This window comes from Ylistrum balloti, unplaced genomic scaffold, assembly GCF_031769215.1.
Source record: "Ylistrum balloti isolate Yb309-2 unplaced genomic scaffold, AGI_CSIRO_Ybal_v1 Utg369934, whole genome shotgun sequence".
Lineage (NCBI taxonomy): Eukaryota > Metazoa > Mollusca > Bivalvia > Pectinida > Pectinidae > Ylistrum > Ylistrum balloti.
The window spans coordinates 774,870-793,339 of NW_026782045.1; the positions used below are offsets into that span (position 1 = coordinate 774,870).

Below are 18,470 nucleotides of genomic sequence, written 5' to 3' on the forward strand. Positions count from 1 at the left end.
GGGGAAATGTATTTTATTTGATAGCATGGTTTTCAGTAAAGTCGATTTGTAAGAAAATACGTAATTATCTCTGTAATTTTAGAATTCACATGATTGCGGGTATGGAAACGAAGAGGGACACCGGTAGACGAAAGCTAAGGCACAGAAAGTAATGTCCCCCTACAGCATTTATTATCGACAGTGTCAGCCGTTAAATGGAACAGCTATTTAAACGGCGGATCGTTGTCGTTTCTATGCAGGCAATACTGACGTCATAATGGCCACGAGAATTGCCGTGTAAATGTAAATACGATTGATTAAATGGAGAACAAAAAACAAAACACTTTCATCTCAAAACATCCAAAATATTGATCACGGCTGCAATACGTACGTTTGCAGTTTTCTGTATGTATTATTAACAAAAACTGTATGTATTTCAAAAGCCAGGCAATAGACTCATTCCTCCAAACTCTGATTTTTCCTGTTTCGTCAGATAGACAATTAGACGGCACATTTATCACAACATTTTTAGGTTCAATGGGCAACGTATTGTAAACGTTGCTTATTTTGAGAGTTCTTTTAGTTTTCGGTATTTCCCAGGAGAAATAGATATAGCAGAAACTAAATCACTTCATCACTTAGCCACTAATTGCAGAATTGATAACAACACAGAAAGTTAAATGGAATGGCCTCCAGTCTTGTGATAACAGACCGCGTTAGATGATACCGCCCTAAGCTGAATATTAAAAGACAGTACTTGTCAAATGTTTTTCATGTTTATATGTCAATGTGTGTGTGTCCATGTGTGCGTCTCAATACTGGTCATATACATAAGAAATTTGTACATTAAGGATGTTCATATTCGTTACAATGAAAAAGAGAGACACTATGTTTTATAGGTATATGACACGGGTACTGAGAGTCCCGACATCGATATGTTCAAAGACAGGAACCATGGTAATAGGTCTGCTTTTACTTACATTAATTATACATCAGATGGCCGTGACGTTGATTGTTACACATAAAATTAACTCCGAAAGACGAACAATTGGTGATGATTTGTTAAGTCGCTACACGACAGATAAAGGACACGAAGAAAGAAACAAAACGGAAGAAAATATTACAACGTCTGACGGACAAGTACCACGGGAGAGTACGCAGCACCAGCCAACAAGTTTCATGGGTAATTTACCAGACTGTGTTCACAATCAGTCAACATTTCGTAAGTGAATTATTTTCTTAAATTATTATTCATTTGTTAATCCCATTTTTCTTTTAGATATATTTAACGGGTTTTATTTTCTGTGTAGGTTACCTGTGATATATATTTATAGGGTTTCATTTTCTGTGTAGGTTACCGGTGATATATATTTATAGGGTTTCATTTTCTGTGTAGGTAACCTGTGATATATATTTATAGGGTTTCATTTTCTGTGTAGGTTACCGGTGATATATATTTAACGGGTTTCATTTTCTGTGTAGGTTACCGGTGATATATATTTAACGGGTTTCATTTTCTGTGTAGGTTACCTGTGATATATATTTATAGGGTTTTATTTTCCGTGTAGGTTACCTGTGATATATATTTAACGGGCTTTATTTTCTGTGTAGGTTACCGGTGATATATATTTAACGGGTTTCATTTTCTTTGTAGGTTACCTGTGATATATATTTAACGGGTTTCATTTTCTGTGTAGGTTACCGGTGATATATATTTAACGGGTTTCATTTTCTGTGTAGGTTACCGGTGATATATATTTAACGGGTTTTATTTTCTGTGTAGGTTACCTGTGATATATATTTAACGGGTTTCATTTTCTGTGTAGGTTACCGGTGATATATATTTAACGGGTTTCATTTTCTGTGTAGGTTACCGGTGATATATATTTAATTTTCGGGTTTGATATATTTTCTGTGTAGGTTACCGGTGATATATATATATTGATATATATACGGGTTTATGTGTAGGTTACGGGTTTCATTTTCTGTGTAGGTTACCGGTGATATATATTTAACGGGTTTCATTTTCTGTGTAGGTTACCGGTGATATATATTTAACGGGTTTCATTTTCTGTGTAGGTTACCGGTGATATATATTTAACGGGTTTCATTTTCTGTGTAGGTTACCGGTGATATATATTTAACGGGTTTCATTTTCTGTGTAGGTTACCGGTGATATATATTTAACGGGTTTCATTTTCTGTGTAGGTTACCGGTGATATATATTTAACGGGTTTCATTTTCTGTGTATACGGGTTTCATTTTCGGTGATATATATTTAACGGGTTTCATTTTCTTTGTAGGTTACCTGTGATATATATTTATCGGGTTTCATTTTTTGTGTAGGTTACCTGTGATATATATTTAACGGGTTTCATTTTCTGTGTAGGTTACCGGTGATATATATTTAACGGGTTTCATTTTCTGTGTAGGTTACCGGTGATATATATTTAACGGGTTTCATTTTCTGTGTAGGTTACCTGTGATATATATTTAACGGGCTTTATTTTCTGTGTAGGTTACCGGTGATATATATTTAACGGGTTTCATTTTCTGTGTAGGTTACCGGTGATATATATTTAACGGGTTTCATTTTCTGTGTAGGTTACCGGTGATATATATTTATAGGGTTTCATTTTCTGTGTAGGTTACCGGTGATATATATTCATAGGGTTTCATTTTCTGTGTAGGTTACCGGTGATATATATTTAACGGGTTTCATTTTCTGTGTAGGTTACCGGTGATATATATTTATAGGGTTTCATTTTCTGTGTAGGTTAACGGTGATATGTATTGAGCTGAATATTTCATTGTGTGAATCTTGTGGTATAAAACTTCAGATTTACAAACTACTCAGAACATAAAAAGGGATTTCTTTATAAAACCTCAACTTGAATTACATTACTTTGTACATCTTTGTAATAATGTATAATGGAAAGTATTGCAGTATTGATCAAATTCATTTCTAGCTAATAATAAACCATCTGATGTTTCTGACAACAGAACGGTATCATCAGCATATACAATAATGGACAGTTTGAGGTATATTCCGATCTCGTCAATACAAAGTTTGTCTATTTTTTCAAGACAAACTATTTCTGTTAGTTTGCCATTTTACAGAGGCACGGTCGTTCACATTTATAAATACATACTTACTTAGGCATAATTAACGTCAAATATCAATGCGAATTTAAACGTTGACCATGAAGTTGTCCTTGAGAGCAGTCCCATTACTTTGATTGTTCCTTATGTAGCAAGTTATGTCGGCTTTTAATTATATTTGATATACCGAAACAAAAGCTTACAAAATCATTCATGGATGGCGACATACATATTCGGTGATACATGAGAAAAAACATCCGATGGAAATGCTTGCTTTAAACCAGGTAGAATTATGACGTTAGTCTCGCATGTTCTTTGATGTTCCGTCACTGTTGCCCTTATTCCTATGATGGGAACGTTACATTATTTAATATGGGATTGAACAGCATTGATATGATAAATGTCATGAAAACACCTGCCCTTCCTGAAAACCTTTTTTTATGTATTGTTTCAGATGGACGAGAACCCATAACAATGAAATATCATCAGTGGAATCACCTAGAAAAAATGTTCGCGGATACCGTAGCTGGGAGATGGAGACCTATGCAATGTCAGGCTAAGTTCCGGGTAGCCATTATTATCCCATATAAAGATCGGGACCCTCATCTGAAGTTATTCATTGCTAACGTCTTGCCCAAACTACAGCGTCAACAGCTGGACTATACTATATATGTAGTGGAACAGGTAAAAAAAATTCAGATGGATAAAGTTTTCTAGGTTTCATCAGAAGTTTGAGAGTTTAAAAAAATCATCATGTGTATATATATATTCTTTTAACGTGATTTTCAAGGAAACTAATTTTCGTGATTATATTCCGTCATAGAAAAGAGCGAAACAGAGTCTAACAAATTATACATCGTCCAAGAGATTAGTGTTTTGTTTATGGTTGAAGTCCATGAAGGAGAACGGAAAGATATATCGCTGAAAAGGCGACCAATTAAATAGTCCTCATACATTTTCCTGTGAAACCATATATTTTCGTGGGTCTCAATTTCAGTGGGTTTTCAAACGATCACTTTTTCGTGGATATTTGATTCCGCAAGTAAATGTAACCAAATAAATGTATGTACCTTTTGCTGCGTTGGAAACTAATTAGAGAGACCACTTATAAAAAAGACATTAAAGAATCCAATGATAGGCTTGATCAGCCTCAACTTAATGATTCAATACACCATGGTACTAGAATCATCCTACATTACTCCGTGGTACTAGAGTCATCCTACATTACTCCGCGGTACTAGAATCATCCTACATTACCTCGCGGTACTAGAATCATCCTACATTACTCCGCGGTACTAGAATCATCCTACATTACCTCGCGGTACTAGAATCATCCTACATTACTCCGCGGTATTAGAATAATCCTATATTACCCCACGGTACTAGAATCATCCTACATTACTCCGCGGTACTAGAATCATCCTACATTACTCCGTGGTACTAGAATCATCCTACATTACCCCGCGGTACTAGAATCATCCTACATTACCTCGCGGTACTAGAATCATTCTACATTACTCCACGGTACTAGAATCATCCTACATTACTCCGTGGTACTAGAATCATCCTACATTACCCCGCGGTACTAGAATCATTCTACATTACTCCGTGGTACTAGAATCATCCTACATTACCCCGCGGTACTAGAATCATCCTACTAGAATCATCCTACATTACCTCGCGGTACTAGAATCATCCTACATTACTTCGCGGTACTAGAATCATCCTACATCCTACATTACTCCGCGGTACTAGAATCATCGGTACTACATTACATTACTCCGTGGTACTAGAATCATCCTACATTATCCCGCGGTACTAGAATCATCCTACATTACCCCGCGGTACTAGAATCATCCTACATTACCCCGCGGTACTAGAATCATCCTACATTACCCCGCGGTACTAGATCATCCTACATTATCCTACATTACATTACCCGCGGTACTAGAATCATCCTACATTACCCCGCGGTACTAGAATCATCCTACATTACCCCGCGGTACTAGAATCATCCTACATTACTCCGTGGTACTAGAATCATCCTACATTACCCCGCGGTACTAGAATCATCCTACATTACCCCGCGGTACTAGAATCATCCTACATTACTCCGTGGTACTAGAATCATCCTACATTACTCCGCGGTACTAGAATCATCCTACATTACCCCGCGGTACTAGAATCATCCTACATTACCCCGCGGTACTAGAATCATCCTACATTACCCCGCGGTACTAGAATCATCCTACATTACCCCGCGGTACTAGAATCATCCTACATTACCTCGCGGTACTAGAATCATCCTACATTACTCCGTGGTACTAGACTCATCCTACATTACTCCACGGTACTAGACTCATCCTACATTACTCCACGGTACTAGAATCATCCTACATTACTCCGCGGTACTAGAATCATCCTACATTATCGCGGTACATCATCCTACATTACCCCGCGGTACTAGATCATCCTACATCCGCGGTACTATCATCCTACATTACCCGCGGTACTAGAATCATCCTACATTACTCCGTGGTACTATAATCATCCTACATTACCCCGCGGTACTTGAATCATCCTACATTACCCCCCGGTACTAGAATCATCCTATATTACCCCGCGGTACTAGAATCATCCTACATTACCTCGCGGTACTAGAATCATCCTACATTACCTCGCGGTACTAGAATCATCCTACATTACCTCGCGGTACTAGAATCATCCTACATTACCCCGCGGTACTAGAATCATCCTACATTATCCCGCGGTACTAGAGTCATCCTACATTATCTCGTGGTGATAGAATCATCCTACATTACTCCGTGGTACTATAATCATCCTACATTACCCCGCGGTACTTGAATCATCCTACATTACTCCGCGGTACTAGAATCATCCTACATTACTCCGCGGTACTAGAATCATCCTACATTACTCCGCGGTACTAGAATCATCCTACATTACTCCGCGGTACTAGAATCATCCTACATTATGTCGTGGTGATAGAATCATCCTACATTATCCCGCGGTACTAGAATCATCCTACATTATCCCGCGGTACTAGAATCATCCTACATTACCCCGCGGTACTAGAATCATCCTACATTACCCCGCGGTACTAGAATCATCCTACATTACTCCGCGGTACTAGAATCATCCTACATTACTCCGCGGTACTAGAATCATCCTACATTACCCCGCGGTACTAGAATCATCCTACATTACCCCGCGGTACTAGAATCATCCTACATTACCCCGCGGTACTAGAATCATCCTACATTACTCCGTGGTACTAGAATCATCCTACATTATCCCGCGGTACTAGAGTCATCCTACATTACTCCGTGGTACTAGAATCATCCTACATTACCCGCGGTACTAGAATCATCCTACATTACCCGCGGTACTAGAATCATCCTACATTACGTGGTACTAGAATCATCCTACCGTGGTACTAGAATCATCCTACATTACCCCGCGGTACTAGAATCATCCTACATTACCCCGCGGTACTAGAATCATCCTACATTACCCGCGGTACTAGAATCTATCCCCGCGGTACATTACATTATTACTCCGCGGTATTAGAATAATCCTATATTACCCCACGGTACTAGAATCATCCTACATTACTCCGTGGTACTAGACTCATCCTACATTACTCCACGGTACTAGACTCATCCTACATTATCCCGCGGTACTAGAGTCATCCTACATTACTCCGTGGTACTAGAATCATCCTACATTATCCCGCGGTACTAGAATCATCCTACATTACCCCGCGGTACTAGAATCATCCTACATTACTCCGCGGTACTAGAATCATCCTACATTACCCCGCGGTACTAGAATCATCCTACATTACTCCGTGGTACTAGAATCATCCTACATTACCCCGCGGTACTAGAATCATCCTACATTACCCCGCGGTACTAGAATCATCCTACATTACCCGCGGTACTAGAATCATCCTACATTACTACATTCCGCGGTACTAGAATCATCCTACATTACCACGCGGTACTAGAATCATCCTACATTACCCCGCGGTACTAGAATCATCCTACATTACCCCGCGGTACTAGAATCATCCTACATTACTCCGTGGTACTAGAATCATCCTACATTACCCCGCGGTACTAGAATCATCCTACATTACCTCGCGGTACTAGAATCATCCTACATTACCCCGCGGTACTAGAATCATCCTACATTACTCCGCGGTACTAGAATCATCCTACATTACTCCGCGGTACTAGAATCATCCTACATTACTCCGCGGTACTAGAATCATCCTACATTACTCCGCGGTACTAGAATCATCCTACATTACTCCGCGGTACTAGAATCATCCTACATTACCCCGCGGTACTCGCGGTACTAGAATCATCCTACATTACCCCGCGGTACTAGAATCATCCTACATTACCTCGCGGTACTAGAATCATCCTACATTACTCCGTGGTACTAGAATCATCCTACATTACCCCGCGGTACTAGAATCATCCTACATTACCCCGCGGTACTAGAATCATCCTACATTACCCCGCGGTACTAGAATCATCCTACATTACCTCGCGGTACTAGAATCATCCTACATTACCCCGCGGTACTAGAATCATCCTACATTACCCCGCGGTACTAGAATCATCCTACATTACCCGCGGTACTAGAATCATCCTACATTACCTCGCGGTACTAGAATCATCCTACATTACTCCGCGGTACTAGAATTATCCTACATTAACCCGCGGTACTAGAATCATCCTACATTATCCCGCGGTACTAGAATCATCCTACATTACTCCGCGGTACTAGAATCATCCTACATTACCCCGCGGTACTAGAATCATCCTACATTACTCCGCGGTACTAGAATCATCCTACATTACTCCGCGGTACTAGAATCATCCTACATTACCCCGCGGTACTAGAATCATCCTACATTACTCCGCGGTACTAGAATCATCCTACATTACCCCGCGGTACTAGAATCATCCTACATTACCCCGCGGTACTAGAATCATCCTACATTACTCCGTGGTACTAGAATCATCCTACATTACCCCGCGGTACTAGAATCATCCTACATTACTCCGTGGTACTAGAATCATCCTACATTACCCCGCGGTACTAGAATCATCCTACATTACTCCGCGGTACTAGAATCATCCTACATTACCTCGCGGTACTAGAATCATCCTACATTACCCCGCGGTACTAGAATCATCCTACATTACCTCGCGGTACTAGAATCATCCTACATTATCCCGCGGTACTAGAATCATCCTACATTACCCCGTGGTACTAGAATCATCCTACATTACTCCGCGGTACTAGAATTATCCTACATTACTAGAATCATCCTACATTCGCGGTACTAGAATCATCCTACATTACCCCGCGGTACTAGAATCATCCTACATTACCCCGCGGTACTAGAATCATCCTACATTACCTCGCGGTACTAGAATCATCCTACATTACCCCGCGGTACTAGAATCATCCTACATTACCCCGCGGTACTAGAATCATCCTACATTACCCCGCGGTACTAGAATCATCCTACATTACCCCGCGGTACTAGAATCATCCTACATTACCCCGCGGTACTAGAATCATCCTACATTATCCCGCGGTACTAGAATCATCCTACATTATCCCGCGGTACTAGAGTCATCCTACATTACTCCGTGGTACTAGAATCATCCTACATTACCTCGCGGTACTAGAATCATCCTACATTACCCCGCGGTACTAGAATCATCCTACATTACCCCGCGGTACTAGAATCATCCTACATTACCCCGCGGTACTAGAATCATCCTACATTACTCCGCGGTACTAGAATCATCCTACATTACCTCGCGGTACTAGAATCATCCTACATTACTCCGCGGTTTCCTTCCAAGATTCTGGTATGACAATCAGTTTGAAGCGCTGCGAACAAACGCTACACAATGTTTTTTTCTCATTCAATATTCTTCATATGCATTTTTTTTCAAACTGAAATGACGTAATCATAATGTTAGTTAAGCTCCCTATTATATATCTTTTTTAACATTTTTTTGTTTATTTATTTTTCAAAGTCGTTTCTCTCATTTCAACATTTCAAGCCTTTGGCATCACTAAAAGTACTGAAAAGACTAACCTGATGTGCCATACAGTTTAATTCAATTCTTCATATATCGTATATAACAAGTGATAAATGTTACTTTTGTGTGTTTGAAGTGCTGTTGATACTTTTGTCTTTCAATTCCCTCATTCATATAAACTGTACAAAATTTACAAAGTCGAGTAACATTTTTCTATTGTACATTGTACAAAATACACAGAGGAATGATGCTATTCTTCTACGGAGCTTTGTACAACAAGCACAAGCGAATAACATTTTTTTTACAGACCTTTGTACAACAAGCACAAGCGAACAACATTTTTTTACAGACCTTTGTACAACAAGCACAAGCGAATAACAATTTTCTAATACAAAGTTTTGTACAAAAATACACACAAGCGAATGATGCCTTTCTAATACAGAGAGTTATCAAAAATACACTAAGGTGGAAAATACTTTTCTTATTCAGAAATTGTACAAAATACACAAAAGTGAACAACACGTTTCTTATTCAGAAATTGTACAAAATACACAAAAGTGAACAACACGTTTCTTATTCAGAAATTGTACAAAATACACAAAAGTGAACAACACGTTTCTTATTCAGAAATTGTACAAAATACACAAAAGTGAACAACACGTTTCTTATTCAGAAATTGTACAAAATACACAAAAGTGAACAACACGTTTCTTATTCAGAAATTGTACAAAATACACAAAAGTGAACAACACGTTTCTTATTCAGAGAATTGTACAAAAACACATAGAATGTTCTCTTGAATAGCATCCATTGTAAACTGGCCTTTTATATTGATTCTCAGGGTAAATACCAATCGATGATAAGTGAGGGGATATTATATTCCGCTGTTTTCATTTTTCCGACGTCTTAAAACGCAACATTTGTGTATTCAAATGCTAAAACAATGACGACATGTACTGTATCAATGCTTATCCGCTATCGAAATTTTGAGCTCGTTTCATTTTCTATATTTTTCATTGTGGTCTCGTACAATACTAGTCTCCGATTCTTGAATTTCTTGTCTAAATGTCATGTGCCACCGTCGACTTGTTATCCTGACCTTTGCGCACTGATTCCTTCCACAAAGTGTACGCAACAATTCAACAATACAACTGATAGTTAAAGAGTATATATGGGTCCACACACACTCTCTGCATGAAATAATTGGTATTAGAGCGAAACAGACTGAATCAGGATTTTGAGTAGACAAAAAGTAAAATATCTGTAAGTCGTAAGTACCTCCGCCGCCAAGGCCTTGACCCTTGAACCCTGAAACAATGTCCACAGTATATTCATACGTAATCTTTGTATAAAGTTTGACCAAATTCAATGAAAGAATGAAGTTGTTATGTGTTTAATTTGAATTAGTTGAGGATTTTCTATACATAGCATGGATGACATTGACCTTGACCTCGGGCCCCTGAAACACAAGGATGTCTAAATTATACTTATAATTAATCGTTGTAAGGGGTTCGGCATGAGTATAAAAATATAATGACTTTTTAACAAAATCTTCAAACTTAACATCGGTGAAACTAGGATTTGTCAGTGGTGGATGGTTACGCTGTTGTTCTCATTAAGGAACATGAACAAACTTACTGGAATTGAGGGACAGTTTTCTGGAACCTGGTCTTATTCTCCTTGTACGTTTTCTGGAGTCTTTGTGTAAATAATTCTTTCATTTGAATTAATTATAGCTAAACTGTTTGATAAACATCACAGACTAGCCACATTTTTCAATGGCATATCGTAGGTTTTTAAGACTTTTTTATTATCATTTGGAGCTACTTCAAACATAAGGATTGTAAATCTGATGAGAATGCATGTTCGTATGTGAAATATGCTGATAAACTAATTCTGTTGACCTAATACTGATATTAAGCAAAGATTGTACAAAAGACACACACGTGAATAACACCTTTAATGCAAATTTAGAGGTAGACACAATAGAATCAAATATTGTAGAGAATTTAAATTTAGATATAATATATCTTATAAATGAATTTAACTACATCATACAGCTGTTTCGTCCTTTTACGACCCGCCAGTGATACTGCATCATACAATCGTTTCGTCCTTCTAGGACTCGTCAGTGATACTGCATCATACAATCGTTTCGTCCTTTTACGACCCGCCAGTGATACTGCATCATACAATTGTTTCGTCCTTTTACGACTCGCCAGTGATACTGCATCATACAATCGTTTCGTCCTTCTAGGACTCGTCAGTGATGCTACATCATGCAATTGTTTCGTCCTTCTAGGACTCGTCAGTGATGCTGCATCATACAGCTGTTTCGTCCTTCTATAACTCGTCAGTGATGCTACATCATACTGCTGTTTCGTCCTTCTAGGACTCGTCAATGATGCTAAGGACCTATATCAAACTTAGATATCTGAATGTAGACGGGAAGGTTCAATTATAGTCACATTATTCAATCCAGTTTGCAATCTTTTTAAAGATAAGATGGCTGGCATCTTCAGCACAAATCATTCTTTGAATACGAATAAGTTTGGATTACATAGTATCACGTTTGCACGTTTATTTTTTATGAACGATTTTAAATGTGGAATATTTCACAGACACCTGAAAATCATTTCAACAGAGGGATGATGCGCAATATAGGATTTGTGGAAGCCTCGAAACATGCCAAATACGATTGTTACGTATTTAATGACGTTGATACACTTATTGAGGACGACCGGAACTTGTTCATGTGTGACAACCTTTTCCAGCAAAAGATTCACCACATCGGAGCGTTTGTTGATATGTTTGATTACAAGTAAGGGAGACTATATATTCTCGTGTTATACTATTTCGATGCATACGGACTTTAACAGATATTGCTATTAAGAACTCTTTTTAAGTGGAGACGATTTAATTGGGTTTCTTATGCAACACCGTTAACGATTGAACATGAAGCACAAAGTAACTATTCTAAAATCATAAGGCATCCAGATACGTATTTCATCATAAAAAAGTGCGATTAGAAATGTTGTTATAAAGCGACAAATATTTTTATAGCAAAACGCGTAGAAATAAGACAACTGCTGAACATCTTGTTTATAAAATGGGGATCTTTTCAATGTTGAAGTTTTATTTCAAGCTACGAATTCACTGGGGGAAAATATGAAACAAATCATGATACCTTGTTTTGCATATCAATAACTTTTCATGACTTTTTTTATTATCTCCCCTTTTTATTCCTCATTTAATGCGTCTGTCACAGAATGAAAACTAAAGCAAACTTTTAAAATTCATCAATATTTTTTTATGTTGCAGACTTTTGTATGAAAAACTCATAGGAGGGATACTGAGCGTAACCTACAAACAATTTGTGAAAGCAAATGGTTACTCTAACTGCTTCTTTGTATGGGGAGGTGAAGACGACAATCTATGTCATAGGTAAGACTGAGTCTAAGTCACCGGAAAGTCGGTAAAATCACATGTAAGTATGTGGGCGAAGTCACAAGTCAGTATGTCAATAGAAAGCATGCGGGTTAAGTAAAAAGTAATTTTATAAGTTACGTTGCTACCTGTGTGGGAAAATCACATGTCAGACTGTAAGTCGCACTTAAGTATGTGGGCTAAGTCACAAGTCAGTATGTCAATAGAAAGCCTGCGGGTTAAGTAAAAAGTAATTTTATAAGCTACGTTGCTACCTGTGTGAGAAAATCACATGTCAGACTGTAAGCCGCTCTTAAGTATGTGGGCTAAGTCACAAGTCAGTATGTCAATAGAAAGCCTGCGGGTTAAGTAAAAAGTAATTTTATAAGCTACGTTGCTACCTGTGTGAGAAAATCACATGTCAGACTGTAAGCCGCTCTTAAGTATGTGGGCTAAGTCACAAGTCAGTATGTCAATAGAAAGCCTGCGGGTTAAGTAAAAAGTAATTTTATAAGTTACGTTGTTACCTGTGTGGGAAAATCACATGTCAGACTGTAAGTCGCTCTTAAGTCTGTGGGTAAGTTACAGGTAAGTAAATAAGGCCCAGATAACAGGTAATTCAAAAGTGAATGTAAAAGTCACAAATAAATAATTAAGTCACACTTGAGTCTGTAGTAAGTCACAGTTAAGTATGTAAGTCACAGGTAAGTATGTTGATTAAGTCACAAGGCTGAGGGAAAGTCACAGGTAAGTTAGTAAGTAAGTCACAGGTAAGTATGTTGATTAAGTCACAAGGCTGAGGGAAAGTCACAGGTAAGTATGTTGATTAAGTCACAAGGCTGAGGGAAAGTCACAGGTAAGTATGTTGATTAAGTCACAAGGCTGAGGGAAAGTCACAGGTAAGTATGTTGATTAAGTCACAAGGCTGAGGGAAAGTCACAGGTAAGTATTTAGGTCATAGGTAAGAGTAAGTCGTCACAGGTAATGTGTGTGGTAAGTCACAGGTAGTATGTGTGGTAAGTCACAGGTAATGTGTGTGGTAAGTCACAGGTAAGTACATGCATGGAAGTTACAGACAGGTAGGTCTACAAAACATAGCCAAAGTCTATATACTTGTTATATTGCAACAAAAATGTTTACGAGAGAAACGTCCTATAAAGGTATCTGTAGGTTACCTACATAACAATTTTGCTGACGTCATTCTTGTTTTTACCATGGTTTGTACGGAACATGATTAATAAAATCGAATTCCGCTTCGTGAATAACACGAACAATATGATGAAATTCTTATGTTTTGATTTACAGTCTGGTCTGTAAATACATCATTCTATGGACACATAACAGAATACTTGTGCTTTGTGTCTCTTAATACTATTTAATACAATAACATGACGTCATAATGATATATAAGTAACAATATAAAGTTTTGAAAAGTAACAATAAAGTCACTTTAAATATCCCAGTTACTCTGGATAACATTGGACGGACCTTTTGTGTGGTGTTCATTGATGTAGCCATCAGTTTTAGTATGCAGCAATATTTCATATCACAATAAAACTGAAATATGCATTACGAAGAAGGATATTTATATATAAATAGATTTTTTTCATATCACAATCCATTATAGTTGATCTTAAAGTGAAGTCTTTACCTGAAAGAAGTTTTTTTAATACAATTGAAAACCAAAGAGGCCCTGAATAAAACTATTTAGGAAGAATTTTGTCTCTTAGAAATTAAATAAGTTCGTGCTACAGAACAAGTGAATAGTACAAAACCATTTGACCTGGTATGTTTAAATAGAACTGAAGGCAAATGATAACGTTGAAAAACACAATTCAAGAAATGTTGAAATTTTAATATGAACATTCTATTTTCAGATTTCATAGTCTGGGTTACCAAGTAATTCGTCCGTCAGAAAAAGTCGGACACATAACTACCCTCTTCCACGAACGAGATCCCGAAGTGAATGAGAGGTACGTTTATGGTATTGAACGACAGAAAGAAGTGACATGTTGTAGAAGGTGTATTGCCTGCCATTTGTGAATTTTCCATTTCTTGACTGTAACACTCCTTGTGCCTAAACATATTGCAGGTTTCATGTCACAGTAGATCCAATATTTAAAGATTCAAGAGCAGGTTTCCCAATATCATGATTCTGTGCAAAACATGTGGAGAGCTAATATAAATTCACAACACTGGTTTTGAAATATGCAGATTCACAAAGACTAGAGGACAAGATTTTGGTCATCGCTATGATCTCAATTTGAAGAGTTTATCAAAACAGGTCACAAAGGCCTTGCCGAGTCGTTTAATTTCACCTTCTGATATATTGATGACGTATTGTCTTTAAATAACGAGAAATTTATTGACTACGTCCCTCGTATATACAAAAATGCTGGTTAATGACAATTTTATGGAAGTTGTATGGTCTCCAGAGAAATCACATTGAGAAATATTCTATTACTTTGATCGACATGAAGCTGTACGCATTTCATGCTCGTTAGTTTGCCTGTTGGTTCCGTTGCATACATTGTTCTCATTTTAGAATACGACATTTCTTACTTAGATTAACCAAGGTTTACATGGCAGGTGCTGTCGATAAAGCAGAAGACGCTTACTCTTCCGGAACACCTTGTCTAAATTTCTTTGTACTTTTTTTCAGATGCATCCGTGTAAAGCTTTCTTTTGTTCATGTTTTACACCAGTTTTATGAAATTTGAGTTTGAATTATGATGATGTTGCCATGATTTCTTGATTTTTTTAACATTCCCACTTTCCTGTACGTTATGAAGTTGTTCAATGCTCGTTAATATGCCTGGTGGTGTTGTATACATTGTTTGCCTGCTCACACGTCCAGAGAATACATTATCCCATTTCCTTTCTACGTTGTTATATTCATGTTGGAATTCTGTTGACACTAAATATTCACTTGTGCGGTTTTTCAATAATGTTGTTTTGGAAGAATTTCAATCCGCTGGTGTAATGTTAATGTTCCTAATGTTATATGTATGCCAGTACTGCACATTTATTGCAGACCTCTGGGGTCATTAGGATATAAAGTTCCAAGCAAATTAATATCGTACATCTGTGCATTAAATCACGTGATCGATGTCCGATATCTCATCGTAATTTGTTAGATAAACCTTATTTTCTTCTACTTTTACACCCAGTAAAATATCTTTAAAAAAGAATGTGAATATGAACATTTTTACGTATCCTTGAAAGCATGACATTTCTTGAATGTGTCAATGAAGCAAAAAACGCCTACCCTTCCCGAACATTCAATGATCTCCGTGTAAATTTTCCTCTTGTGCACAGTGTTTCCCTTGATATTTGTTATTTGTATTTATTGCATGGCGTTGTGTTTTTCACATTATCTAACTGTTTTTGTTCGGTTTCCGTTTGGCCTTTTTGTGGTGTCTAAATGTTTGTCTGTATTATTAAAGTGTCACTGCCAATAAACACTATTATTTAAAATGACTTTTCTTCCTTTTTTCAGGAATGTGGTTTTAAAGAAGGTAAGAAATCATACTTACACAGATGGTCTGAACACACTGCAGGACAAGTATACATTGGTTGTACGCGAAGAAAGGAAATTGTTTACATGGCTGTATGTACGGGTGAACGAGGAACTAATTAAACACGTGAGCATCTCTTTTTCATTCATGTGGAAAATCGAGTATAAAGACTTTGAGTTGATTTCTTGTCTGATATAGCCTAATGTTTCTGTGAAATATAACCTTCTTTTCAATCTTTCATGTATTGCATCAGACTGGTTTCTTATCTCTATCGTTCTTCTTTAGTGTCGTAGCTAGTCCGAACTTAATGTACATGCAAATTGATTCTCTCATATATGTTACCTTTTTCATCTTTAAGTCCGCCACCGGCAACCGGAGGGGACTACAGCTTTGCGTTGTGTCCTTCCGTCCTTCCATTATCATACCCGGGCCCTATCTTCTACACAATTCATCAAGGGATCTTTATACCTAATTATGGGTTCATCTTGGTGGTATGATGTGTCGCGTTTCAAAATTTGGTCACTAAGACCTACCCTTTGACCTTTGACGTACATCAAAAGCGAGTTTATTAGGGCCCTGTCTTATACACAACACAGGAACTTTGGATATGGGTTCACGGTTTGTCGCGTATCAAAAGTAGGTAATTGCGACCTTAATTTTTTATCTTTCACCTACATAAAATAGGACCCAGGCCATATATTCTATACTGATAATAACGTTAACTTCACACTTGGGGTAGGCATTCCCCTCCTTGAGATGTACCAATTTAAGGTTACCCTGACCTAAATCTATACCTTTGACTAACCCCCCCACCCCCCACAAAAAAAAAAAAAAAAAAATGAGAAAAGATTTGTCCGTGCTTATCTCCTATAACTCTATAACATCATCCTTGGTTGATGGGCTCACCTTCCTGGAACATTTCGCCAGATGTTATTGTTCTCTCGTCCTTCCTTTTGTACTTCTGTGTTTTCTCTTTCTTGTTCCGTTATCATGTTCTACATTTAATGTTTTTTGATATTATGCATAGATTTTCTTGTTTTAAGAAGAAAAAATTAAATAAATGTCTTATTTTTTTCATTACTCGACAGTATATAGCTTCCATTCCGACACCTAAACCACCACCTCCAAAACTTCGGAAAAAACAAGTCAATGGAAGGAGGAATGCGCACGCTGTGAACGGACGTCGGAGCTGACCAGTTTATATCAAAATGAGCGATCAACCTTAACATTGATGAACAAGTGTCGAAAAAATGTTTTCCCAAACAATGAATCAATACTTAAAATTTCAGTATAAGGGAATTACTCATTTGTTTCATGTGTATGTTCCAATCAAATTGACGTAGCTTTACATCGTACTGTTGTAATTGGAAATAGTCCTTCGTGCAATTGTACAAAGTCCGGTCCAATATTGTATTAGACCTTGTCTAATTGTACAAAGTCCGGTCCAATATTGTATTAGACCTAGTCCAATTGTACAAAGTCCTGGTCCAATATTGTATTAGACCTTGAATAATTGTACAAAGTCCTGGTCCAATATTGTATTAGACCTAGTCCAATTGTACAAAGTCCTGGTCCAATATTGTATTAGACCTTGTCTAATTGTACAAAGTCCGGTCCAATATTGTATTAGACCTAGTCCAATTGTACAAAGTCCTGGTCCAATATTGTATTAGACCTAGTCCAATTGTACAAGGTCCGGTCCAATATTGTATTAGACCTAGTCCAATTGTACAAGGTCCGGTCCAATATTGTATTAGACCTAGTCCAATTGTACAAGGTCCGGTCCAATATTGTATTAGACCTAGTCCAATTGTACAAAGTCCTGGTCCAATATTGTATTAGACCTAGTCCAATTGTACAAAGTCCGGTCAAATATTGTATTAGACCTAGTCCAATTGTACAAAGTCCGGTCCTATATTGTATTAGACCTAGTCCAATTGCATATAGTCCGGTCCAATATTGTATTAGACCTAGTCCAATTGTACAAAGTCCGGTCCAATATTGTATTAGACCTAGTCCAATTGTACAAAGTCCGGTCCAATATTGTATCAGACCTAGTCCAATTGTACAAAGTCCGGTCAAATATTGTATTAGACCTAGTTCAATTGTACAAAGTCCGGTCCAATATTGTATTAGACCTAGTCCAATTGTACAAAGTCCGGTCCAATATTGTATCAGACCTAGTCCAATTGTACAAAGTCCGGTCCAATATTGTATTAGACCTAGTTCAATTGTACAAAGTCCGGTCCAATATTGTATTAGACCTAGTCCAATTGTACAAAGTCCTGGTCCAATATTGTATTTATACATAGTGCAATTTATTGAAAACCTGGTTTTATCTAGCTTT

At 37.6% G+C, this 18,470-nt stretch overlaps 1 protein-coding gene across 1 annotated transcript; it reads left to right on the forward strand.

Moving 5' to 3' along the window:
• The first annotated feature begins 933 nt into the window (after positions 1 to 933).
• On the forward strand, positions 934 to 17,316 carry LOC132547108 (beta-1,4-galactosyltransferase 4-like). The gene is made up of 7 exons (XM_060210862.1): positions 934 to 1,201; positions 3,536 to 3,765; positions 11,801 to 12,000; positions 12,501 to 12,623; positions 14,483 to 14,578; positions 16,105 to 16,249; positions 17,212 to 17,316. Exons 1-7 carry the CDS (start codon positions 934 to 936, stop codon positions 17,314 to 17,316), a joined length of 1,167 nt encoding a protein of 388 aa, XP_060066845.1.
• Positions 17,317 to 18,470: the final 1,154 nt, after the last annotated feature.